Source organism: Lissotriton helveticus, chromosome 8 (genome assembly GCF_964261635.1).
Source record: "Lissotriton helveticus chromosome 8, aLisHel1.1, whole genome shotgun sequence".
In the NCBI taxonomy this organism is placed as follows: Eukaryota; Metazoa; Chordata; class Amphibia; order Caudata; family Salamandridae; genus Lissotriton; species Lissotriton helveticus.
The window spans coordinates 1,421,413,698-1,421,441,210 of NC_136069.1; the positions used below are offsets into that span (position 1 = coordinate 1,421,413,698).

The 27,513-nt window shown below is 44.7% G+C and overlaps 1 protein-coding gene across 1 annotated transcript in view; it reads left to right on the plus strand.

Moving 5' to 3' along the window:
- NCAM2 (neural cell adhesion molecule 2) overlaps positions 1 to 27,513 on the plus strand; it is an 808,853-nt gene that overhangs the window by 517,719 nt on the left and 263,621 nt on the right. Inside the window, exon 11 of the mRNA XM_078658362.1 lies at positions 24,950 to 25,069. Within this exon, the coding sequence (XP_078514488.1) occupies positions 24,950 to 25,069 (120 nt within the window). The remainder of the gene's footprint in view (positions 1 to 24,949; positions 25,070 to 27,513) is intronic.

Genomic DNA, 27,513 nt, shown 5'->3' on the forward strand with positions numbered 1-27,513 from the left:
TGTTGTGCATGAGAAATAATATGTAAATCTTCATTTGATACACACAGTCTTAAATTGCCTACCTTCGCCCATGAAGTATCACCATAAATGAACATTGGTCTGTTGCTCCCCAGTTAGGTTTTCTCCACATACTTACAAATACTACTGAACATTAGTCCACAAGTTGTGACTTGTTTATGTGTAAATGATTTTGCTACGCGAGATTCCTCGGTATTCTAAATCACCCATGTTTTTTCTCGAAAATATTTAATGTACAATGTGCAGATTGTAAACAGTGTTCTCCCTCAAGCAACTGGAATGTCCTGCCAAAAGAATTTCAACGCACTTCAAACATTTTGTTTTCTAAATTCCCATGAGAACGTCACTCTCTTCACTGAGTAACACAATGGATCTGTCGCAATGAATAATCTTAGCAGTGGCTGCGAAATGTTTAAATCTGGTCTGTATTTATACATGTACACTATAGACTTAACAAAGGACTAAAAAACTTGAAGTTTCATGGAATCTGCACTTTCGTACGGCCAATCATGTTCTACCAGTTTACTAGTAGCAAACAGTTAGCATCCAATATCCACAGCAAGCGAAAATAAAGGGCAACCTTTTGTTCTAAATTTACATATATAGTTGGTGTTTTTGTATAACCAAATAGCTACACATTTCTAATTGAGTGATCATTTTAACAGCATGATCAAGTGCATTTAATAACACGCTAAAATTGAGTGTTTCTAAAATCTAATTTGAATCTCATGCATCGCCAAAGAGGCCACACTCAATTAAACTCGAAAAGACGTGCTAATAAATTGCTAATTGATGTGCTGCTATTTAATTAAGTAGAAAAACAAGTTTTGCTGCCGATTATGACAAATTTGCAACACTCTGGACTGGTGCTGCGAAAACAGACAGCCCAAGCTCACATATTTACATTTTCTAAAAATAATGGAAGTGCTTTGAGTGGTAACTTTCCTTAAAGATACATTGAAAAACTTGAACATTAACACCCCTTCAAAAATAGGTTTTACTGCGGGTTGTTAGATCGGCATTTAGTGTGTCCTGAACCTGGTGAAACCTGTATATTCTATGTGCAAGAATGTACTAAATATGGCCAACTCAATCCTAAAAATGGGAGGAGATGTGACCTTGAAGCTAGAGATGCAAACCCTGCTTCAACTCAACATCCTATGATTCTGGATGAATCCATTAATCTCCCTGTGCCTTAAAAAGTGTAGCATATACAAAGGCATTGGAGTACTTTACATTACACAGGTCACGTAAAAAAGGGTCAAATATACGAAGGCTTGTGGGCACTTCACATTTCACACGGTCACATTTGTGTTTTTTAGGCACGAAGAGATTAAGTGATTTGCCCAGAATCACAGGATGTTGATCCGACCTGAGACTCTAATCTATTTTTCTAGCTTCAAAGTCAGCAGCTCTGGCCCTTGTACCACCCAAGAAATTGATGCAGGAGATGAGTGAATGGTTTGTTAAGTCTTAAATCGGCATTCCATCTAGGAGTTTGTGAAAACAGCAAATTTGTGACTGGAGTTCAATTCTGTAGATCATCGCCTTGGTGCTTTTGGCCAAATACATATAGATTTAATAATCCATCTCAGATATCCAGCTAGTACCCAATAGTGCTTTGTCAGGCACTCTTCAAAGCTCCTAGTCAAGCTGTTTCAAGACCAAATTGACCTCCTGGTGCCACCTCACTAAGGACAATAAATGCAGCAGGAAGGCCTGCTGGTACCATGCACTATTCACTAGGTATTTATCCAAAAACCCTTTAACTTGAAAGGAATAACCAAGGCTAAGCGAGTGTATTCTTTGTGTTTGTATTCAATTTTCACAAAAGAGCATCAACGTATATCAGATAACATCAATACTGCTAAAAACATGGGTTTCTGTATTCAATGATACATAACATTAAACATTCTTAATGTTGTACATAACATAATGAACAAAATCATATTATACACAAAGTTTTAGTTATTCAACTCTTCATCCGTTTTTAATTTGCTGCCTTCCTGCTGTGTTTATTGTCATTATTTACCAGTCATCCATTTTTGACAGCGGATGCAGTACCATAGCACCAACGATTGCATTTTGGAAAAATGTCATATTATAGAGTAATTAGGAGTGCACCCTTAATCCAAATTCTTTCTGCCACCTCACTAACGCCATGCAGGCAACCAACTGAACTCCTGAAGGCGCACGACCTAACAAATGCCTGTAGTCATCCAGATGAGATTCTGCAGGCATCCAAAAGAACCTCTGCAGACATCACACTTCCTGTTGAGCCTTGGTAGTTAATCACAATGCTTATATCCAGTGACTGACTTCCTGAAACAACTAGCATATTATGGAGCTCATGTAGACTCAAAATGAATGGTGCTGCTGGCATACAAAGTCCATCTCTGTTTCTATTCCTTCATTTATTTCTCTTTCTCTCTCTCTCTTTGTATCACTGTCCCTCCTTCTTCCTCTTTCTTTCTCTCTCTTTTTCTCACTCTCTGTCACTCTTTATCTTACTGTTGGAACTGGCCCTTTTGCAGGGTTATCCCCAAACTTTTTGCTTCTTCCTCCCTTATTTTTCCTGACCCGTGGCTGTTGGCAATAGGACTCTGCGCACTTTACCACTGCTGATCAGTGCTAAAGTGCATATGCTCTCTGTGTAAATTGCATTGTAATTGGATATACATGATTGGCATATTTGTATCACCATGAAGTCCCTAGTAAAGTGCAATGGGTGTGCCAGGGCTGGTGATGACAAATGCTATTAGTGGGCCTGCCGCACTGATTGTGCCACCCACATGAGTAGCCCTAAAATGGTGTCTCAGGCCTGCCACCGCAGTGCCTGTGTGCAGTCTGTGAACTGCCATGTCCTCCTGGTCAGTGTCCCCACTGACAAGGCCTAACCCTTCCCTTTTTGTGCACATTGGTCACCCCCTATGGAAGGCTCAAAGTACCCCCCTGGGCAGGGTGCAGTGTATGTGAAAGGTAGAGTATGTACTGGTGCAGGTTACATGCTCTGGTAGTGAATTACAGCCATTTTCGTTTTTTACTATTGTAAGGCTATCTTGCTCCATAGGTTAACATGGGGGATGCTGGCTACAGTGGCTACCAGCATTTCTTCCCATAGGAACAAGATAGGACATAAAAGTCTGGTATCCCTGAACTCAGAATTTAATAACACATCTTTTAGGAAAGGTGGTTTTTAACTCCTGTGTTTGAGAATAGCACTTTTAGAAAGTTGCTGTTCTCTTGTCTGACCTTTCTGTGTGCCTTGGCCTGTTTGTGGATTGATTGTCTGGTTTGAGAGTGACAGGGGCTGGGGATTCCCCAGGAGGCTGGCTGAGTCAGCCCTAGGCTGAATGACTACATTTGCAACTTGAGTGGTGGGAGGAGTTAGCACCTGGGCCTGAATAGGACTTTGCCCGCCCCCCACAGTGCTGGCTCCACCCCCTGTTGTGCGTCTGATGTCTCTGACCTGCACTGTGAAAGGAGAGAAGGAATCATGTCAGTGCTGCAGGGGTGTGCTTTCCCTCCACAATGCTGGCTCCACCTCCTGCTGGGCGGCTGACATCCCTGCCCCTCTCTCTGAAAGGAAGGGAGAGGCCAGGAAAACAAGTGCTCAAGGAACACCCAGAACTGGTTCAGACCGGGCTCAGAGCCCTCCTGCACAAAGGGAACAAATACTTTTAGGGGTATAAGTACAGGACCCCTGACTACAGAAAATTAGATCATCCTGGAATCAAGAAGGAACCTCTGCCAAGGAGAAAGCTGAAACTGAAGAAGGAAGATTGTCCAGCTGTTGCTCTGCTGGATTGCCCTGCTGTTGCTTTGCTGCCAAGGAGAGGGGAAGGACTTTGCTTTGTGCTGTGTCCCCTTGCTTGGAGGAATTCCCAAGGGCCTGAGAAGAGCTGGCTCCCTGTTCTGAAGTCCCAGGAACAAAATGACTTCACCCCCAGCTTCCCCTGAGCTCTACTGAGAGAGTTCTGTCCTTCCTGGAGTGCTTGGCCCCTGTGTGGTGCCTCTGGAAGTTGTACCTGTGTTGGGAAGCTGGAAACTAAGCTTGAGAGACTTTGCTACTGAAAAGTTATCGCATCGCTCGCTGCGGAGCGCATCCCCGACAGTGCGAGGGAATTCCCGCCGCTACGAAGGTCGAGATCGTCGCAGCGCCTGTTGCAGCTGTCAAAGCCGTCGTATCCTTCACTTGCGGGACGCACCCGATCGGTGCAGGAAGCCTAACATCGCTGCGAGTGTCGTCGCAGAGCCTGTCGTTAGCCTAGACTGCTCGTGCCAAGCTACCTAGAGGGTGAGCAGGGGTTATCTCAGAGGGTTTCCTCCTTACCCTGACTAGAAGCAAGGGTCCCTATTTGGACAGTGGTACCTACCCCTGCCAACTAGAGACCCCCGTTTCTAACACTTACTCTCCCACTCTTTCTCTATCTCTCATTATCTTTCTCTCTATCTCTGAATCCCTACCTGTATTTTGCTGCTTTTTTTCTGTCTCTCAAATAGTTCCTTTCATCTCTTTTCCTGTGTCTTTTGTCTCACCGCACACCAGTTTCAGTCTTTTGTCTTTTTTCTCTATTCTCTTATTTCTTTTCTTCCTTCTCTCACCCCCTTTGTTTCCGTCTGCAGGCCCCTCCTGAGCTCTCCAACTCAATGTATCTCCACCTGTAGCCTCCGCTTTGCTTTGCACAGACATGTTTGTTGGAACAATCGGATGGAGATGGCCAGGGTTGAGCAACATCTAGAAGTTGCATTCTCACGTCAAAACCTTTTCATACGTTTTTCTCAGAATCCTGTCTTGTTTTTCAATCTTATGACATGTCATCTGGTTCCTTCTCAGATGCTCGAGTTGGTCAGAGGTCCCTCATCAGAGGTCCCTCATGCAGAGGTATGGTCTTTGTCTTCCTTAAAGAATATAAGGAGATCAAAGTTAGCGGTGATCTATCCCGTTCATCGAGCAGTAGGCAGCTCTAGCCCTGCTTTGGGACATGTGCAGTTGGACATAGCGGACTGCATGCTTGTTTTTCGAGGACAACGCTTCACCTATTGGCCCCTCTCAGAAAGTGCTCCTCCTCAGTCTAGGAACTTCAGGGAGGCCAGAGTAGCAAGGAAATAAGCACTTAATATTTATGGTCATGCTATGAGTCCATTCCTTGATCACATCCTACTGGAAATCTCCTGGTGCCCTTGATCGTGCAAGAGCGGGTTGCAAAAATGTGAAAGATTTTTCAATGATAAACCTGGTACTACACTAGACTTACTCGATCATCCTCATATTTTAGAAAGGGGGAAAACTGATTGTTAGAAACGGGATCTCTGGCTGGCCAAGGCTTGCGCCAGTGTCAGTCAGAGACCACCACGTCCACGTCAGGGCAAGGGAGTCACACACCAAGATAACCCCTGCTCACCCTCTAGGTAACGTGACGCGAGCAGCCAGGCTAAACTTGGAGGCTATGTAGGTTAAGTGTTTGCGCGTGCACCCAGCAACAACACCCAAGGCCCACCACAAAGGAAACTCCACACAAGGTTATATAAAAATACCCTTTGTATTATACCAAAACACATTAGATAAGAACACACATTTTACAATGTGCCAACAGGCACGGGCAGAATTTACAGGGGATATGTACAAGACAGGGCCACCTGGACCACTGTCAGGAATCATCAAATTTTAGGGATAGTAATTAGCACATTGAACCCTTGTAGAACCAAATAGGAAATATAGCACACAACCAGTGACTCATGTGCTGTATGACTGTCTGTCTGGCGCAGATCTTCCGTCCCCTGTACACCTGACAGTGCGGGAGGATCCCCCAGAACAGAAGTGGTGTCACCATGGTCACTCCAAGGGAACGTAGCCCAACTGGCTAGTCCCTGACCCACTGGTTCTCCCACTGGGGAACACAATCCCCCATTCACTCCTCACTTCGGACTTCTGTGCCCCTCAACTGGAGTGGCACTGCCGGGCACTACAACCACTGGAACACTATTTAAAGATACTCCAGGTTCTCTAGACACTAGGAGATCCCCCTCAAGGGGTCTAACAGGACAGCCTAGGTCCCCAACCTGGTGTTCCCTCAAGAAACCATCCAGGTTCTTAGACTGGGTTTCGGGCACCTGGGAACACACAGTCCCCTCTCACTCTTACTCCACTGAGACAAGACGTGAGCCCCTACACCCCTCTCGCTACACTGGGACCTAGCTGGGCTACTCTGAGCCTCTTCCACCAAACTGGGCTGGAAGATACCTGACCCACTACTCTCGGGTTCACTCACCCATGACATGTCAGAACCTCTGGCACCTTCCCAGCGGTCTGCTTCCCTCGCAATGTCCCAAGGACAAATTAAGTCACCCCTCGACAGGTGTTGGCGCAACTCTGGCGCAAAACAATTGAGCAGCTGCTCTCTGATAACCAGGTTGAGCAGTCCATCAAAATCAGGTTCCCCGCGAACCTCTAGCCAATCAAGCAGTGCATCATGACAATCATCCGCATAATCCCCCCAATCCTGGTGAGGCAGTCTCCTACTGCCCCTGAACTTCAACCTGTACGAGTCCTCTTGGGAACAAGGTACTATTCTTTGGGGAAGGGGACTGGGACCTTCTGCACTGAACTCTCTATTGCTGCCACCACTGGATCCAACCCTCCCTGGGGGACCCAGAAAACTATAACTGCGGTCAGGGGATAACCTACCCTCTAGGGCTAGCTTCTCCCTGGCCAAGGCCCTCTCAGCCTCTGCAATCTTCTCCTGCACACCCAGCTACGCTATCTCCTTGGCATGCTCTAACCTGAGCTTCTCCAAAGCCAGCTGGTGCTCCCTCTCTTCCCTCCTATCCAACCACTCATCTGGGGACAGGGAAAGGAATGGGGTGCTGCATCTGACACTGGACCCAGCAAGGGACTCCCTATCTATGGGGTCCTGACTATCTGCTGGTGCCCATTCACTGTCATCCTCATCCTCCTCTTCAGACTCTTCAGGGCTCCCCTCAGACCCACCTACCCTCATGGTGCGAGGCCCGGGCCCTCTCTTTCTCACTGTGCTCACGTTCCCAGTCATCCTTCTGCCATAGGATCAGGTTATCCCTAAGCTTGGACTGGGTGTCTGACTCATTCACTGTGATGTCTCTCTCCTCACAAAACTGTACCAACTCATGCATACTGTACTTAAACAGACCACAGAGGTTAAAAGAAAATTCCATCTTGGCAGGATGCTCACAGACACGCGCAACACAGGGGACTTAACTGTCAGAGCTGAAGCAAGAGTACACAGTTCAAAGTATTTCAGCAAGATCCCTGCCCCAGAGAACTCATACTCATGTGTCCATGGAATCACACCATTCATCCACACCCCCCCCCCTCGGACCGGTAAGGCAGTTTTTACCACCCCTGATTTCTCAACCTGACCACACGTGACACAGGTACCAAACTCTGGGAGCAGGGCGTGGGACAAATGTACTGGACACTCTTTGGAAAAGAAATACTAGAACTTCAAAGAACAATAATCCCTAATATGTAATTATCTAAAATGCAGAGTTTTGTAGTGTGGCCCGTTGCTACTGCGGTACAACGCAAACACAAATCCGGATCCCACCGCTGCAACCAATGTTAGAAACTGGATCTCTGGCTGGTCAAGGCTTGCGCCAGAGTCAGTCATAGACCACCACTTCCACGTCAGGGCAAGGGAGTCACACACCAAGATAACCCCTGCTCACCCTCTAGGTAACGTGACACGAGCAGCCAGGCTAAACTTGGAGGCTATGTAGGTTAAGTGTTTGTGCGCGCACCCAGCAACAACACCCAAGGCCCACCACAAAGGAAACTCCACACAAGGTTATATAAAAATAGCCTTTGTATTATACCAAAACACATTATATAAGAACACACATTTTACAATGTGCCAACAGGCAAGGGCAGAAATTACAGGGGATATGTACAAGACAGGGGCACCTGGACCACTGTCAGGAATCATCACTCTTTAGGGATAGTAATTAGCACATTGAACACTTGTAGAACCAAATAGGAAATGTAGCACACAACCAGTGATTACTGGTAAAGGGTAAATACCTCCTACACAACCCTAACCAACTTAGGAAAATATTGCGCAGGGAAGCAAGACCTCACTAGCAACACCTGTACTAGGAGAAAAACAACCACCCAAGTATCACCAACATTTAGGGGTATAAGCATAGGAACATTACACATGATGCATTAAAATTCAGCGGTGTAGGGAAAGAAAACACATGATGCATCAAAACACATTCAGAGGTGTATGCAAGGAAAAACACATGATGCATCAAAACACATTCAGAGGTGTATGCAAGGAAAAACACATGATGCATCAAAACACATTCAGAGGTGCAAGCACAAGCAATTGCGCAAAACTCACATGAGCCACAACCTGTGGCAGTCCCTACGCCCTCTGGCCTTGTTGGGGCTAGGACGCCCTGTGTCCCAGTGTCAGAGGCCTAAACGTGGCAGCTGCCCACGAAGTGCTGGGCAGCTGAATCATCAATGATGGGCCAATGCTAGAGCCTCGCAGGCTCTGGCCAAAAGCACTGTCCCCTTGGAGCCTCGCTGGGCTCCACAAACACGCAATGCTCCTGAGCCTCTCGGGGGCTCTAAAACAACAATGGGGCCCTGGAGCCTCTCTGGGCTCTAAAATTAGGAAATGCCCCCTAGAGCCTCTCTGGACTCTCTGCAAGAGTGCGGCCGTCGTTGGAGCCTTGCTGGGCTCAAAAACAAGCAATGCCCCAGAGCCCCCGTGGGCTTCTGAACCAAGATGCTCCCTTTAGCGTAGGAGCCCCGCTCGGGGGCTTGAACACAAAGAGATGCCCCCTGGATCGTTGGAGCCTCTCAGGCTCTATACACCGTTGGAGCGGCCCACTGACAACCGGGGCCGCTCTGACCTTTATTCTGAGCCTCCAGCCCTCCCGCACTCATGGAGCTCCCCCAGCCCTTCACACTCACCGGGCTGCTATGGGGACTCTGCTTCTTCTCTCAGCCTTCCTCGAGTGTGGTGGGGGCTGTCGTCGGTCGCGCTGGTGCCGCGGGCGGGGCTCCTCTCCTCCGGGGCTCTCCTCGCAGGCCGGAGTCTTTTCTCGTTGCGGGGCTCTCCTCCCACACCACACGGGGAGCCTCGCTGGCGGACACACGCAGGAACACAGGGTCGGCTCCCGCTGCTTCCTGCTTCCGGATGTCCAAAGGTCCCTCCCCGGCCTGCCTGACTTCCGGTTCAGCCGGGCGGCGACGGGGATGATTTCGCGGGGCAATGCCGGGTAGGCACCGGCTTTAATTAAATTGTAAAGCGAGGTGGGCACTCGCTAGCACACTTGAAGCGCTCCCAAGCGCTAAATGAAATTTAAAGCGCTCCCAGGCGCTATAAGACAAATAAAGCGCTCCTTGCGCTAGAAAGACAGATGGAGCACTCCCAAGCGCTTTAGGGGAGAAATGAAGCGCTTCCAGGCGCTTGGCAAAGTCCAGCAAAGTTATTTGGCGGTCAGGGGGCAAGGCTGGGCCCAGAGCCAGCTCACTGGGCCTCCAGGCAGGGAGGCAATCCAAGTGGCGGTCCTCCTGCCCAGCAACAGCAGCAGCCCCCTCAGGATCCTGGAAGAGAACAACTTGTAAGGGGACACAGCTCCTTCTTATACTTTAAATTCCTTTGTTCTTGTGTGCAGGGTGGGGGGAAACCAGTCGCAGCTGGTTTTGGAGCACCCTTGATGTGCTCAACCACCCTTTTTATTCACTAGGCAGGCTAAGGTCGTTAGACGCACCACAGGGGGCGGAGCCAGCATTGTGTGTGGAAAGCCCAGCCTTATTCAGGAACCAGGTGCAGCCCTCCCTTACATCACTCATGCTAATCTCTCCACTCACCACTGGGCAGACCCATCCAGACTTCTGGAGCCAGGCATGCCAGCCAGCTCCAGCCAATCACACGCCAGCACCCTCACTGCACACACACACCAATATCTAGAAGTGGCACTTCCGCACTAGACACATACATGCTGCATACATCATCACGCAGCATTCAATCTCACGAGTCCGCACATACCAGACTCGAGCCTGAACGCCCCATGCATCAGGAACTACCAGGGACACAGACATTCCCCATGGATTCCTATGGGAGGGCAGGCCAACCTTACTCCACGCACTCAGAGTGCGCACGCACTTTCCACTGGGACACAGTGAAAGTGCGCAGAACCCAAAAATCACCCTCACCAGGTCACCATTAAAGCAAAAAGTTCAGGGGTGAACCAGCCAAAGAGGCCCGGGTCCAACACAGATCCTATAAGCTGAAGGCCAAATATGATAAACACTGCGCCGTGGCACTTTTTGTTTGAGGCAGTGCTTCTTAGAGAGGAGTTTAAGATTCCATAATATACTATATGAGCACGGTCACTTTAAGTGTATACATTAAATTATATTAGTGCTGCTACGGTTTTTCGAGTAACAAGGCACTAAGCACTTAATATTTATGACCATGCTATCAGCCCATTCATTGATCCGAGATCTAATCGATTTTCCTCATAGCTTATGCGTCCCAATACCGGTTTTCTCAGCTCCAGGATTTTCAAAGGTTCCAAAGAAAATAAAATGATAATATCCAATGAATTACTGATAGCACTCTTCCCTGTCAATTAGTATTCAGCAATACTATTTTGGTGGAAGGCGTTTGCCCTCTGTTACAGAAATAGAAATTGTATGCTATTTGTAAGATCACAAAACAAAATGACAATCCACTCCCCAAGGAAAGCTACAAGAATTCTGATATCCACTACTTGCAAGATATTTATGATGCACATACTTTCTTTGTCTCGTTCTTTCTCAAAAACAAGTTGTGTCTGAGGCATAATTGTGTTATGATGACACCTAAAGTAAAGCCAGCTTATAAGGTAATTTAAGTTACTAAGCACAACACAAAAAGCAAGAGTCATTATTGTATTGAGAAGTGCCTTTGAGGAGCTCATATGTGAGAAGAAACCTATATATGAGTGTTCTAGGCAAGTTGTTTTAACTATATTTGCATTAGTCACAATGCAACAAAGTGAAAAATAAGTGAGTATATTCATTATTCGTACACAAATCGTGTATATCATAATAATAAACAAATCAATAAATATGTTTCATCACTCTGGCTTATAAATATAAATCCATTTTACATAATTATTATTGCATCTATCCTAGATATGGTATGTAAAGTGTATGCTCATCTAAAATGAGGTAACATCATGGCTTTTCTCCCCACTACCAACTAAAAGAAAGCACTTCGTGGAGCTCTGTTTGCATATCATTTGCATCTGGTCTGGCAGTTTAGTATTGACTGTTATCATTGGAGCACACGCCAGACTGATTTGCATATGGCTGGATCCAAACTGAGGTTGCATGGTGGGTGAAAAATAAAGTATTGGGAAGTGGCCCGAGTAATTGCCAGTAGCTGAGATTAATTCAAGCATTCCATCCATCACTTTCGTTTTTGATGATCTCTAGTCATGACCTCTCCCCAGATCACTCTAGAGCTTTGCTGCTCCTCTCCAGGAAAGGTGGGTCTTCCATTTGAAGAAACATATTTCCATTAAGATACTGAAGTCTATATGTGAACCATTAGGCTGCTTTTCTTTCACTAAACTAACCTGTGAGGGGCCCACTTATGTGATCAGGTCTGTGTATGTCCACATATAGAGAAGAGAGACTTTTCAAACTGTACTCAACATAATATAAACTGAAATTGGCCAAACTAAATTAATCATTGGTGGAGACTAGAAACGCTGACTTTATTCATTGACTTTGACCGTCATGATGGCAATGACAGTACATCCTGCAAGATTTAATGTCTGATCTTATTGTTGATCAATGGAGACTTTTGCATCCTGCGTAACAGGATTATACTTTTCGTTCCTGTTCCATTGAGCCCAAATCCCCCTGTTTAACTACTTATTGACATCAACGGAGGTCCTACTAAAATTACACGATGCAAACTTGGAATTCAATACAATCAGATCATTCTCTGGCCATACTGGAACGGGATAGGCAGTTACAAATTCCTAAAGAGAGAAACCATGGGATGGAAATTCTCAGATTTAAATTATCAGAGGAAAAAAGAAGCTCCTTGAGTATTTTTGGGAATGTATGGCTTTCATTGAATTCTAGGTGATCTCGACACAAACTCAATGGGCTTCTGGAAATACCTATATGAGAGACTTTGTGATTACATACCCCAACGATATCACCAAGGTGTTTGCCTCCTTTTGCGAAGCAGTGAATAAAGCAAAGACCTGGGTTTGCCCCAGACTGGTGACAGATCTAGACAAAGAAATTGCTAATGATGTAGCAGAAGGGATAAAACAAACGTCCATGGAGAAAGCCCCAGGTGAGAATTGTTTCCTATAGAATTTTAAAAGACCACTGCTCCTCTGACAATTCCCCTTCATGGAAAAGTATTCAACAATGCCAAAGAAAAGGATGGCCTAGTAGCAGACTTCAGCAAAGCTCATACAGTGGTGATTCCTAAGCCAGGTAAATACCCACTATGTTGATATACCTATAGACGTATATCTTTGCTCAATAGTGATCTTAAAATACTGGGCAAGATCCTGGTAACACGGTTAAAAAATGTTGTCACCACTCTAATGCATAAGACCCAAGTAGGTTTTATCCCTCAGTGCTTATTACACAATCACACATGTACATCTTATGGCGTGCAAGACATGTGGTTTATGACTGAGTGGCCCTCTTCCTCGATGCTGAAATTATATTGAACCATCTGGAGTTGGGTTACCTTTTCCGATTGCTCACTAGATTGAGCATGAGATCAGCCTTTGTGTCCATGGTGCAATAGCTCTAGCATGCTCCCATGGCAGTAGTAAAAATCTGAGGATTCCTAATGGATACATTAACTATTCACAGAGGTACTAGACAGCGTTTCCGTCTGTCTCTTTTACTATTTATACCAGAATTGAAACCATTGGCCATTGCTTTTAGCCTACAGGGCACTGTAGGCATAAACATCCCTGCTTGCAATTTAAAGGTGATGCTAAAGGCTGACAACATCCTCTTGACTTTGGCCTCCCCTGATTCCACCATCCTTGCTCTCCTAACCATAATATTGTGCTTTTACACACCGGTTATCAAATCAAAGGGACCAAGATCGAGGCTCTTCTATTGTCACCACAAACAACAGCCCGTTCTCTGCTTAGCTCCTGTTTTATTGGGCACAAGCAAAAGTAAAATATGTACGGATCCTGATCAGTAACAACAGTCACCTGATCGCTCAGGACAACATGGAAATTCAGACTTAGCAAAAAACAAAAAAAACACGTAATTTCAAGTAAACTTCAGCTCTCCATGTGGAGGTGGATTCAAACAACAAAGATGGTGGTTGCACCCCACCTTAATTGATTTTTAGCATATTGTCCATCCCGGTACTAGTAAAACAACTCCGCTCCATGGACTAGTGAATAAGAAATTATACCTGCAGGATCCTACTCCATGGCTGTCGAAGTCAAAATTGCATGCAACCACTACAACCAGGGGTCAACGCCATCCCAGCCTTGAGATCTACCACGGGGTGCACCACTTATCTCAGTTGACATAACACTTTCACTTGGAATTGCCATCCCCTGATTGGGTAACAATAGAGAATCAACCTCAAGGAGGGATTATGGAGCTCACAGTCTTAAAACTGAAAAATAATTGCCATGGGTTTAAAACCTAATCGCCTCTTAACATGGTCTATGAAGATTTGGCTATCCAGTCATAACCTCTTTAAGCAACATGCTTTTCTACACATGTGTGCCTATCTGTAACAATTCAGAGATCTGAATAGCAGAACAGGCCTTATGATTGGCAGCTTCGGGTGAATAATGGCATTCTCCTAGTTGTCCAGGGTTTTGCTAATGAAACTTTCAAGTCCTTTGAAGACCTATGCACGAAATTTCAGTTGAACTTAAACCAATTCATATACTACCTACAATTGAAAACTTGCCTCTCTAACAATTAAAATGACCCACCATGAGCTGGCTATGTCTGCGCTGCATATATATTTAGAAAGATGGGCCAATATAGAAAACTAGTCTCTGGCCTATATGCAATGCTCATCGACACATTATACTCCAAACCAACTTTGCGCCTATTGCATAATAAATGGCAACCCCTCCGCCAAAAAGTTTAGACCAAGAGTGAATGGGCGGAATTAATGTATGATCATGACCGGGGCCTAGATGAAAATTCTGCTTTTTCACAACACTCCGTGACTGGCACTGGTCTCCATGCAAACTCCACAGGGATAAAATGAGCCCCAACGCATGATGCTGGAGATGCACACACCCAACTGGAGACATGACACACACACTGTGGTCCTGTCTGCCTATGCATGGCTACTGGGCCTGATCTGGCATAAACCGCAGACAGTAAGTGACCTCATCTGTCGCCATCCATAGAAATGACTCTCCTCCGTGATTCTCAGGGCATTGCGGGCATAACGAACCAGAAGAAAAGATGGTTGAACTCTGCTTCATCAGCGGCCAAAATATGCATACTGAAACACTGGCAGTCCCCCTCCCCTCCCCTCTCAGCTTCGTGATTGGCTCGAAGCCGTGACTCCAATGGCTCCCATGAATGCCTGATCTATATTCTGAACGATCGGGGAACTTCGGGGCATATTATCAAGACTCGGCGATAAAGTTATCGCCGCTTTATTGGCAGGAAACTGCTGCTGAAGTGGCGATAAGGGGCTTGATATTATGCCCTTGTGAATCCCCATAGAAGCCCAGCTTAGATGTATAACCTGGGTTTCTATCGGAATTCTATAGAGCATATTATCAAGCCCCTTATCGCCACTTTAGCGACAGTTTCCTGCAGATAAAGTGGCGATAATTTTATCGCCCAGTCTTGATAATATGCCCCTAAGTTTGAAGCGATGTGACGTGCATTCCTGAGTCACTGACCACAGCTGCCAGATCAGGCATGAACCAGCATGTTATTTGCATTTATAGCGCGCACGACTATTCCGATGAGTGTCCCAGTGCGCACACGCACATTAAACGTTAGCACTACTTGTAAATAGCTGAAGAACCCCAAAAGCAGGCGCCCACAATGTACTTTTCATTTACAAACTATAAGCTAAACTGTCCCTTCTCTTCACAGTTTCGGGATCCGTCATATGCTGGGTACTACCGTACAACGGGACTTGTGTTAATAATGTATGATGGTTAGCAAATGTGAGATGCGAGTCGCTTTGTAATATCTGCAACTTTTACCGTCTTTCTTTAGTTCTGCTCTGAAACGCGAAATCCCAATAAACACATTTAAACAGAAGAAATGTTCAGAAATTCTCGCAGGTGCCATTACTGCTAACTGCTTTGATTGGGACTAAATAAAGGCAGCGTTATGAGTCATCGTGTTTTAACGTGGAAGCTAAAAGCATTTCCCTACAAGTACATTATACCAGCAGGCTATATCAGATCAGAGAATATCACGCGTCCCCAGTCGCCTAATGAAGCCCCAGAAAGGATATTTCCTAATTTGCTGTGCAAAACATCAGTGAGAAATGTGTATTAAAACAGTTTTGGAACTAAGACGCAACAAAAATATAACGTTGGAGTTTTTGCTATGGTTTGATACAGTATACCTTGAGCAGTGTCTGATGGGAGCTTGACGTCATCTTCAACAGTCCCCCTTCTATTTATGATTATATGGCAAGTTTCCGCCCTTCCCCCCCACTTCTGCCGCCTGCACAGCCAGGGAGACTCCATTCCTACTCCCTTCCCTGAGCATTACTTAGTGAAAGATTAGTCCTCACGTGATCTTCCCATCCAGATCATCAAGTCCAGAGGCAGGGTTTTGTTCTTTTTTTAACTCCTTGGTTTTAGTGTGGGGCTTCAGAGTCTGAGAGCATATTTAGGGGTTGAGGTAGGTAGAACACCAGTCCATCATCAGAAGGACCTCAGTTATATATCTTGTGCAGAATGCAAAACTAGGAGGACTGTGTGGCTGGAATGTGCTGGTCCCATTCAATAGCTGTGCTCACTGGGGGGTCTAGGAGCATCTTCAGGCCCACGGCAGCGCAGTGGCGTCACCAAACTTGAGGGGGCGCCCTCTGCAAGTTACACAGAGGGCCCTTCCTCTGCTCTTAATCAGGCGCTCTCAGGTCAGGGAACTGTCCTGGGGGGGCCCTTGGAGCCTCCCCCGCACCACCAGTGCTGCGGGGGCCTGTGTTACGCCACCGCTGCAGGAGAAAGTGGAACACTAAGGGTCAGATTTACAAGCCCCTTGCGCCACTTTTACGTCACTTTTCTTATCTTAAAAGTGACGCAAAAGTGGTGCAAGGGGTTTGTAAATCTGCCCCTAAGAGACTGCCACGAGGCAGGCTGAATTAAAGAAACTGCAGAATTTAGGGGGGCATGATGATCACCTAGCCAAGAAATAAACCCCCCTTAACCTTTCAACTTAGGATCCCCTTGCATTTAGATTGTCAGCATCCCAGACAATGGCATTGACTTTGCCCTCACATTAACATCAAACACTGTTATAGCTGTAAATGCTGCTGTCATCACATATTCCTGCGGTACAGTACCTCATTGATGAGCTTTTTGAGGAAACTCTAATTAAATGCAATTGTTGTTATGATCTATACCATGTTATCTGGTCCTTTCCACAATCAGTCTGCAGGACCTTGGTATATATTTCGAAGGCCACCAAGGAAATGATAGGCTTTCAGCTGAGTAACATTATATTTCGCCTTCAGCAGGATTTTACAGTTGTTTTTCATGAAATCTTTTAAGGTTGAAGAAACTTTGCTCCTATTTCACAAATGGCTAATTATGTTCTGACACGAAAGGCACTAGAATGTATTTTTCTGGAGGTCAGTTTCAACATAGCACATTTAACCTCAGAAGAAATGTGTAAAATGCTAAATACCTCATTATTCTGTGACTGCACTCAAACACAATCAGCAAAAAACACATCTTAATAACAGCAAGAAATGTAGATAATGAAAAATTAAATAGATCTTGTCCCCCATGCTGGCAAAAGGAAAATAACCTAAACATATAGCAAGAGGATGGTGAACTTTAAAAGCTCAATTACAAAAAAAATCATCAAATACATTAAAGAGTACTAAAAATTAACAGGCAATAAAGGACAAAAAATAAAAGCTTGTCTCCATCATTCCTTAGTAAGATTGGCACATCAGATCTAAAGGCCCCAAACTCTTGTCAGACAAAACAACCAAAAAGTTAAAACACAAAAAAAAACCTTGCCATAATGTTATATGTGTCTGGCCCAAAAACCAAAGGTGGCTTTCTGCATTTCCTTAATACTTTAAATCATGCAACTGCCGCAACTCCAGCCAACTGGAACCGCTTGCATTATTCTATTGTGATATTCTGGAAGAATCACGAATAATAACAGCTTAATTAAGAGGTATCTTGCCAAAAATCAGCGCCTTCCCTCATTGCTATTGTTGACTAAGGCTGCAGATTCTTGAGATTGATTGGTTGTAAAGCGCTTTGCAGACGATGCAGTGGCTTCTCGGCTCTAATGACAACTAAAAAATAAGCATTTCCAATGCAACCGGTCACGCCTTTGGGACCTTATAAGTACTTAGCCATGCTGCACATTATCCTGGGTGCTGCAACATCTACTGTTCTTTAACAAGTAAGCTTTGATACAGGCACATTATCGCACTGCTTTTAGGCTAGTTAGCCAACCAGGGTACCTGAGGCATATCTTCCTGTTTGCACTGGTCCCCAAGAATCTTTACAATACTGCACATTTCCAGGGGTGCAGTAATACAGAACCAAGTCATAGGAGGAATACAGCGCAGACTTGGGCACTTCTCCGCTTCTAGGCACGACAATGGATGAACAGAGGGCGATGGTTAACTAGCAGCGTTTTAACAATTTCAGCCTAAAGAAGAAGTACTTACATGAACTATGAGTGGTGCAAGAGGCAGTGTTTTCATTCTCTGGCACCTGCATGTATGCATCTGAGCAAGGTAATGCTCCGGTGAGCAGTGGTCTAGGTGGAGTACGCTGCCGTTCTAGAGTTCATAGCACTACTAAAGCTGGAATGCACAGCTGTGCTACAGGGGGATGCCCCAAAATAGTAGGGGGTACACGACATGGCCAGGATGCCTATCAGTGCAACCTCAGTAGTGCATGGCTGTGCTGGAAAAGAGTGTGTAGAGCAGGACTGGTGAGAAAGGAGAGGCAAAAGGAAGTCTGTCTAAAGACCGACTGGGTAGGTGACGTCCAAGGAGGGAATCCCCGGCCTGTCTTCCCTATAGCTAAACCAGGTAGCTCCATCGGGCATCAGACAAAATAGTTCAGTCTCAATACATTGAGAGAGGAGAGAAGGAGAGACATAAATAGAGGGAGGATGCGGGAAGAGACGACAGGAAAGACAAAAGGAAGTCTGTCTAAAGACTGACTGGGTAGGTGACATCCAAAGAGGGAATACCCGACCTGTCTCCCCAATAGCTAAACCAGGTAGCTCCATTGGGCATCAGACAAAATTCAACTGGTCTAGTTAACACAGATATTTTTGCAGTGGCAAATGTTTCTGTATAAAAATGGAGAAATATTAAAGAAGGCATGCAAAGTTTCCCAGGTGATCCCGTTCTCTTGCCACACAAGACTGCTTGATCAGTACATCAGGAGGCCAACACTCTCCTCAGTGGTTAGATCAGGCATTACACTTCACCACCCCAGTCTTGGCTTAGGATGTCATGGTGAAAAGCAGTAGAAGTAGTCATGATTAGAATGTGCCATGTTGAGGGAAATCAGAAGAAAGAGGGGGTAGGAAGAAGAGAGTGGAGTCTAGCAATCCCTTCACAGAGCAAGTTGACCCTGGAATTCATGCCATTCTTTTCCTCATCAAGGAGCCAGTCTCTGAATGTGAGAGCAATGTTTGCATCTCCACCTTCAGATGATGAAACAAAAAGGAAGATGTGAGGCCATGGCCCCCAACAGCAACCAGTGAAGTTCCTAGGTTTTGCAAAAGCAGCATCAGGTTCGGTATAACTTGACATCGAAGGAGGGCATGTTAAGCTAGTGGAAAATTGGAAGAGCATGAGGTGGGAGAGTACTAGGTTCCTTCACTGCCAGAAGTCCAGCCAACTGGACTACACCACACAAGAGGCTGTGAGTCCACAGCCCTCCTAGAGCTACATAGGCATTAGACATTGAACCATGACTGAATTGCAAAAGTTCTGCTGCAAAAGGCAGCAGTAGCTGCTTCTGAGGGACAGAATTTGACTCTGAAAGACCAAACCAAAACATAGACTTTCAGTCTCCTGCAAAGCTATTGCTGAATGGATCTGCAGTCAAAGTTAACCCAAACAAATCAGATCACCTTCTTAGATTCCTATCACATCAAGCTGTAAGAGAAAGATCACAGAGAAAATGTCTACATGTCCTTCTACTCCTCATCTGCTGGCCTCAACTAGCAGCCACTCAATATTTTAGACCTAAACACTGCCTCTTACATGAATCACCAAAGACACTCAAATAGAGAATGCAGAAAGGTAGGTGATGGCTAACCACGATCTATAACTGTCATCTTAAAGGAACCCTACAACCATGTAGTATCAGTCGAATAACGGGCTGGGTAACAACCCTGACGCGAGCGATACTGCTTTGATTTGTTAACCCTCACACTCCTTATTGGTGTCATCAGGTCTCGTCCTGGCCCCTTACCAGAATGGACTCTACCATATCCCAGGAAACACTTTTGATATGTAATTCGAGACACAGTCCAATATAGTATAGGTGACAACATACATGGTGGTCACCACAATCTATCCCATGCTTCCCAGGCAACTTGCCTGACATGAATACCAATTTCAGAAATACCCAAAGCTCTTCATTGCTTATGGAGCTAAAATGTGCGAACATCCCGTGTTTGTTGCCATGTGTCTATGACCCCAATTAGAATAAGGAGCCTGAAATCAGAAGTAAACAATACAAAAAACATTTTGGTCACCAAGGTGCCCAGACTAATGTCTAAGAAATCTTCGGATATAATTTGGGAGAAAAGTACTTTTTGTTAAGAGAAAACTTGAGATAATCACTAGCCTGGTCTTAGGATTTAATGATTACTATCAGAGAAGGAGGCTGTGAGAAATCTGGTTAATTGTTGAGAGGGTGAAACCATACTCAAGGAACAACCACAATCCTCTTGAGGGTAATCCACAAAAAGTTACTAAATTAACCTGTGCTTAACCATTTGGTAGCATGGCAGAAAAACAGTCAGGCTTAACTTCAGGCAATGTGTAAAGTATTTATGCTTGTTTAATTTTACATTTGTTGAATTTCCTTTTTAATTTTGTCTTTAATGATAGATCAATAAATTAAATTACAATCTAGACATTTGATTGGACCAAACAATAACAATGCAACATGCAAAATACTCATTAACAAACACGAATTACATTAGACTACACCATATTTCAATCCTCTCGCCAAACGGTCAACCGTTTTGGGAAGAGGATGGTGTTTGTGACAAAGACGGACAAATAAATGTGCAAGATTACATTGAGGCATCCACACTGAAAGATTGATGTACTAGATAGCACATTCAAGCCACCACCATTCAGTGGTGTGCGTGACCTGCTACGTATCTAACTAAAAGGATTGGGCCAGCTAGTGATCCTTTGTAGATCTCTGAAAGAAAATGCCATTGGAATAACTAACAGCTGTGAAGCACCATTGGCGCTATCGCAATGAATAAATAAGCTCATTCCCCAGGTCCTGAGGAAAACCCACAAATAACGCATATGTTTGAAATGCATAGACCTTGTGCTCTGTTGTGTCCAAATACGTATGTTAATAAATAATAGTTGTCTGGTTTCAAGCAATAAGTTATTAAGAAGTCTTTTAGGCAAGCAAAACCAGAAGACCGTACTATTTGACCAACATTCCCTGGCTGAGTTCTTTATCCCCCTTTAGTTTGTGGTTTTTGTTTTTACTTTCCCTTGTTTTTTTCTTAATTCTTCCTTTGTTTTTCTTCATTCTGTCAGAGCTTTGGGCTGGTTGAAATTTGGTGTAGTCTAATGTAATTCGTGTTTGTTAATGAGTATTTTGTATGTTGCATTGTTATTGTTTGGTACGATCAAATGTCTGGGTTGTAATTTAATTTAATTTAATGATATATCATTAAAGACAAAAGTAAAAAGGGAATTCAATTTTTTTAAAAATACATCAAACTTTTCTAATTAATTTAGGTGTGATCACTACGAGTGCACATGTGATTCTGTTTATTGAATTTATGAATGGTATCAGTATTGGCATTTCTATTTGTTGTCTTGTCTTGGTTATTGCATTGGCCTAGCCTTGCTGATTGAGGGCCAGAACCCTTTATTGATTTCTATCAAGTATTTATGCAGCTCTCAATCTGTAACAGAGTGAAAACACAACACAGGAAAATTCACACACCAAACTCGAAAAAATGAGTAACTGTTAATAAATAAAATAAAACCAGAACATCTCAAATCCAATCAGTAGAACTGTAGATATGCAATTTCAAACTCCTAGGAAAAATTAGCGCAAATAATTGCAAAGCACCACGTGAGATTATCTGGTCATGCTAGACGGAGACAAAGTCCTGAGTTCCAGCTGACCAGGGTAGAGTGCAGGCCAGGCACAGCACCAGGTTTGGGATGCTGTCTGGGAGGAATACGCAAAGACCAACTTGCAGCAAAACATAGTCATGTGATCCAGTATACAGGCAAAGTACTTGGTTGTACTTGGATTGAGATGTGAGGTCACGCTGCATCGAGTATCATCAATTCTGATGGGGCTGCGTATCAGAAGCTGCAAGGTGGTAAACGAGCTGCGTTCATCATTTCTGATGAGGCTGCCAATCAGGAGCTGCGAGTTGCTGTGATGCAAGGTTGTGCATCACACTGCATCGAGTTGCATCATGCTGTGTCAGTTCTGAGTGAACCCACAGTTGGACCAGGAGGCACACACTTTGAGGCCAGCAAAAGTTCCACGACCTGGAGGGCACCACTTGGGGATCAGGACACACTCCAGCAGAGACCAGTAGAAGGGAACATGCAGGTTCAGGTAAGACGGGCAGCTAGGCAGATGCAAAACAGATCTCTGTAGCTTATTATGGCTCTGTATCTCAGAATAGGAGGCCAGGCAGCTAGCCCATGGAGTCACTCTGGGTTCAAAGAGCAGTTCCAGCCTTCCTTACATAGGCAGTACAGTATAGTCCATCTTTAATCAGGGCAGCTGGGCAGCCCTTCTTCTTAGTCTTCCACAAGCCCCGAAGAGATATTAAGAATTGGTCTTATACAAAAATGCTTTTGGTGTCATATGCCTGTAGAAACATAGGGTCCAGAGTGTTACAACAGTATGAGGTCAGCATGCAGCAACAAATGTACCATCAAAACGCTACTCTTCAGCTCTGCAAATCACAGCAAAGTGTCACAGAACATATGTGAGATGCTAAAGAGTTTTCTGCAGTTTAACATGCTTATCTAGGAGTGGTAATCGCCTTCATAGCATGTTGCCTTTTCTTTTTGCCTTTTAGTCTAAAAAGCATTGATTTAAGAGACAGCAACATTCCCTGACACCACCACACAACCTCTTTGTTGGACAGGTATTCGTTTCCCTCCTTTCCTATGAACAGAACTGTGTTTGCTATGTCATAGTGACTAGAGGCCAAGTTCATCACATCTCTCAGAGAAACACATAAGAGAATTGATGAAGAGATTTAGAGGTGTAAATGTAAGGTCATATGGGCATCTTGTGGCTGCAAGGAGATGGGTTACACCTGGAGTTAGATTGAAACATAAGTTCAACACAGAGATGGCGTGGAGTCCTGGTTGATAGCCTATTCCGCAGGAGGGGTAATAGGCATAAGTAAGTAAGTAAGGGGCATCTCAGAAGTACACACTAATATGGGCAACATGACCCACTTGGTGGAAGTCAGCATGACATGTTTTGGGAAGGTTAACCATAGCAAAGTGCATTAGGCATTATACCTCAAACGGGAAAAATCCTCATGTAGATGGATTAGACGGTGGGATGTGTCATTAAGGAAGACAACATATCAGGCAGATTCACAGAAGCGCTGATGAAATTAAACAATAAAGAAACACAGATGCTTTTAAGACCTTGAGTCAGTAAAATATAGAAACCATAAAAGAGAATTTCCCAAATATGATTCAAGCAAAATATCAGGAGTTTTGTGACCAGAGACCTAGGGACCATATTATAAAAAAGGGCCGCAGGGACGCAACAGGCATTTGCACCTGCTTTGTGCGCTCCCCCAGCACTTTGGCATTACAAAAAGGGTCACAGGCGCTTGTGCTGCCCGTTCTGCAATACAGAAAGTGCTGGCGCACATTAAGAGCCAGCGCTATCACCAGAGGTTTTAACCTCATTTGCATGGATAGTGTGGCCTCATGCAAAAGAAGGGTACTCTTTGACTCTGTTCCCGCGCCGTATTATAGGAATGGGCAAAGAGGCAAAGAAGATGTCAGGAGTCGTTCTAGCAGTGCACCACCTAAAAGGCAGCCCTCTGAAGGGGGAAAAAGGGGTCCTATAGACCCCCCAGACATCCCTTTGCTGACAGGTGTGGTTAAGAGCTTGGGGGTCATCATTGATGTGGAGCTCTCTCTCAAGGCCCAAGTTGGTGCTGTGATCTCCTCCTGCATGTTTCAATTGCGAAAAATTCGCAAAATAGTCCACCTACTACCACATGCGGCATTGGTCCAGGTCGTAATCTCCCTAGTGCTATCCCGCCTCGACTTTTCGAACTCCCTCTACCATGGTCTCCCCCTGTTGCTGCACCGCCGTCTCCAAATTGTACAGAACCAGGCTGCCAGACTCATCCACAAAACCCCTAAATGGGAATCTGCGAAAACCACTCCTACAAAAACTCCACTGGCTACCAGTTGTTCAAAGGGCGGCTTTCAAGATTAGCTGCATGACTTTTAAAGCCCTCCACTGCACCAGTCCTGACTTTCTTAAGACCCTGATCTCGCCACACCGCCCGGTGCGCAACCTTCGCTCGGCGCATCTCCACCTGCTGGTCACCCCCAAAGTAAAACTCAAAAAATTTGGTGGCGCAGGTTTGCGTATTTGGTTCCTTTTAGAAATTTCCTGAAAACTCGGCTCTTCACCCAATCTGGTTAGTCCACCCTCTACAATTTCCGCATTCTTTCTCTCAGCGCCAGGAAACTTATGGTGTCAGTGCGCTCTATAAATTCCATTTAAGATAAGATAAGATAAGGTGCAGTCACTCACTTAAAAATGCAGGCAGGTTGCTGCCTGCATAGTGAAACACGGGGCTGCTGCATCAAAGCCGCTCAGTATTTCACTTGCATGTGGACATGTATATGCTGTTCCATCTAAAATGACACACTCTCTCCTTTTGCCCAGCATTAACAAAGACAATTTGCAGCATTTTGTAATACGAGCCCAGGTGGATTACTTCGGTATTGTTTTATAAAATGAGCTTCTAAACGTGTCAGAACAAAGGACAAGAGTCGGTATGAAAATCAAGTTCTAGCATTGTTAATATAAATAGGGAGAGTTCTGGAAGCATTTTTAAAAGATGCATAACACGATAAAACAGAACACTTGTGGTCATCCTTTCTATGAAAGCACATGCATGAGGCATGCAGGAATGGAATCTTCCTCTGACACCAGACATGAAACTGGTCCTCTGTTTTGGCGTTGGATATGAGAACGTTTTGCAGCCATATTTCAACATTTATGTTTTGTAATATTATGTTATGCACAATAATTGTCCATTGACTCCTCTCTATCACATCACATTAAACATAATTACTTGAACAGTCGGATGTTTTAACAATATTGATATACGCATTAACATACATTTTTATGTTTTTGAAAATTGGTTACATTGACAAAACTGCTCTATGATTTAATACGCACCTATAATTATTTATTGTGTTTCTTCCAGCAATTGTTGTTCTGAATAATTTGGAACCAAACACAACATATGAAATAAAAGTTGCCGCTGTAAATGGAAAGGGACAGGGTGAATACAGCAAAATAGAGATTTTTCAGACTCTTACAGTTCGTAAGTATTGTATATGTATATTTTGTATGCATCTTTCTTTCACGATCATCATGTTTTCCTACTTTAACAAAAACATTTGCTAATCTGATTTGGGACCCCTTTGCAGGTACTTCCATGAGGAGAGATAAAGCAGCAGATTTAGGTTGCAATCGCTACAATATACAAAGTATGCTCCAAAAACAAAATGCTGTGTTGCATGCAGTACCGAAAATTCTTGAACCACGACTGTATTTCGGCCCTTTTCTGTTGCCAACAAAATATGAAATGCTATGGAGTGAAATAAACAGTGAAATATTAAAATCAACATTCCATTTGTTAGAAATTGGGTTTCTGGTTGGCTAGGGTATGCACCTAAACCAGGCAGAGTCCACCCTTCTAGTCAGAGTCAGGGAGTTACACACCCAGGTTAACCCCTGCTAACTTCCTTGGTAGCTTGGCAGAGGAGTCAGGATTATCCCAGAGGCAATCTGTAAAGCATTTGCACAACACAGTATTATATACAATTAAGTTTCTGTATTGCATACACACATAGACCACATAAACCAATAGTCACTTGGCCAACTAGGCAATTGTCAAAACATCACAGTTAGTTCAACAAGATAAAGACTTATGTATTGCACACATCATGAAAACACCATCACTGTGCACACAATTTGAATCCTGAAGTAATACTTGTTATCCTGATTAGACAAGGCAAAAACAACATATATCATAACATCAGGGCATACAATGCAGCAGTTAGGTTAGGGAGAGAAACACACTGATCACCATAATCACACGTTCCACTATATAATGACTTAAACACAGAGGCGGCAACACCATGTGCTCCTATTACATGTAATGCAGTAACCTGTTCTCCAAACATAGGTTACCGGGCCACCTGCCCACCTACAATCTTGATTATAGTAACTTGATGGAATCAGCAGGAACAGGACCTCCATTGAGGATTCTTTCCCGTCTTGCCAGCTGATTTGTGAATCCCCTCAAAGGCATGCCACATGAAGAGGGGGAGAGAGGTCTCCTTCGAGGCTCAGCCCCTTAAGGTCTTCCAAGAAAATGCCCCCAAAATTCGCAAACCCAGAGCCCCTTATGGCCACTTGGTCCCATCCTTTTAGCTAGAAACGGGAGGGAGGAGCGCATGGAGGAAAAGTTTGACAGAAGCAACACTTCCCGGGGCCCCACACACCCTCTGCACTCCTGGTGAAAGAAGGGCGGTCCCCAGGCCTTGTCTCGCCGAGGTGGCCTCTAACCGAAACTGTTCTTGCCGGCAGTGAAAGGCAGGTGAGGCCTCCCTTGCCGGCAGGCCTAAAGCAAGATGACCGTGAAGTTCCTCCACTTTCCTCTCAGGCAACTCCCCTGTGCAGTGCTGCTGGATTCCCTTTGCTGCTGCCGCTTCCCTCCCTCCTGCTGAGGAAGCGGGTGAGGGAGAAAGGAAAGCAGGGGAAATCCCTCAAGGCCCTCTGCAGTAGAGCATCAAGCCCCTTCAGAGCTAAGGCTAGCACTCATTGAATGCTGGTAGCAGCGCCCACTACATGCTGAGATTTCTCACAGAGCCCTTGGAGAAGTTGCAAAATACTCTTTGTTCTTAAAAAGACATGGAGTTCTGAAACAATCGCTCCACATACTGAAGTAGTCTCAGAATGACCATAACAGGGGTGGAATAAGACCCTCTTGCAGCACAGCAATCAGTAGGCTGCATATCAGTAAAACAAAGCAGGTTGCCCCAATCCCGGTTTCTGCTGGCAGCAGAGCAGTCCTCTCTATTGCAGTATGTAGAGCCAGCAGTGTCTGGTTACAAGTCTCATGCAGTGTCTATAAGCATATGGTCAGGGCCCCTGTACTCATATACTCAAAATATCTTTGATATGCAGGTAACTTCAAAAGAACTTTAGAAGTGCACAACACCCCCATTCAATCCCAGCCCATGGTCCAGACAGCAGAATGAGGACACAAGCCCGTTGTTTGAAGGCAGGGTCAGCCTATACAAATGTAAGTGTGCCCCACCTCATTTTCTCCCAGCCCAGGAAGACCATTCAGTATGCAGATGAATGCATCTGCAGCCCTGTTACACCCAACCCTACCTGTATGATGGTTGTCTGGAAAGTATTCATAAAGCCCAGATGTCCCTCAACCCTAGATGTGGATCGGTGTAAGGCTGCAAAGCACAAAGTGTCATAAGCACATAGAAATGCCACTTTTTAAAAGAGGCATTCTTAAAATAGTAATACAAATCCACCTAAAGGATTTATCACCACTAATCGAAAAATGTCAACCATGACAATGCTACTCCTTTCAGATCAGAAATGACCACTGAAAAAAATATCAGGGAGTTACAAATGCAAACCTATGCATCAGCACTCACTGTACTGAAAAACGACATTGGGTGTTTGTCACTACCAGGACATGCCACACAATCAATGTGCATATCCTACCTTTTACTTAAA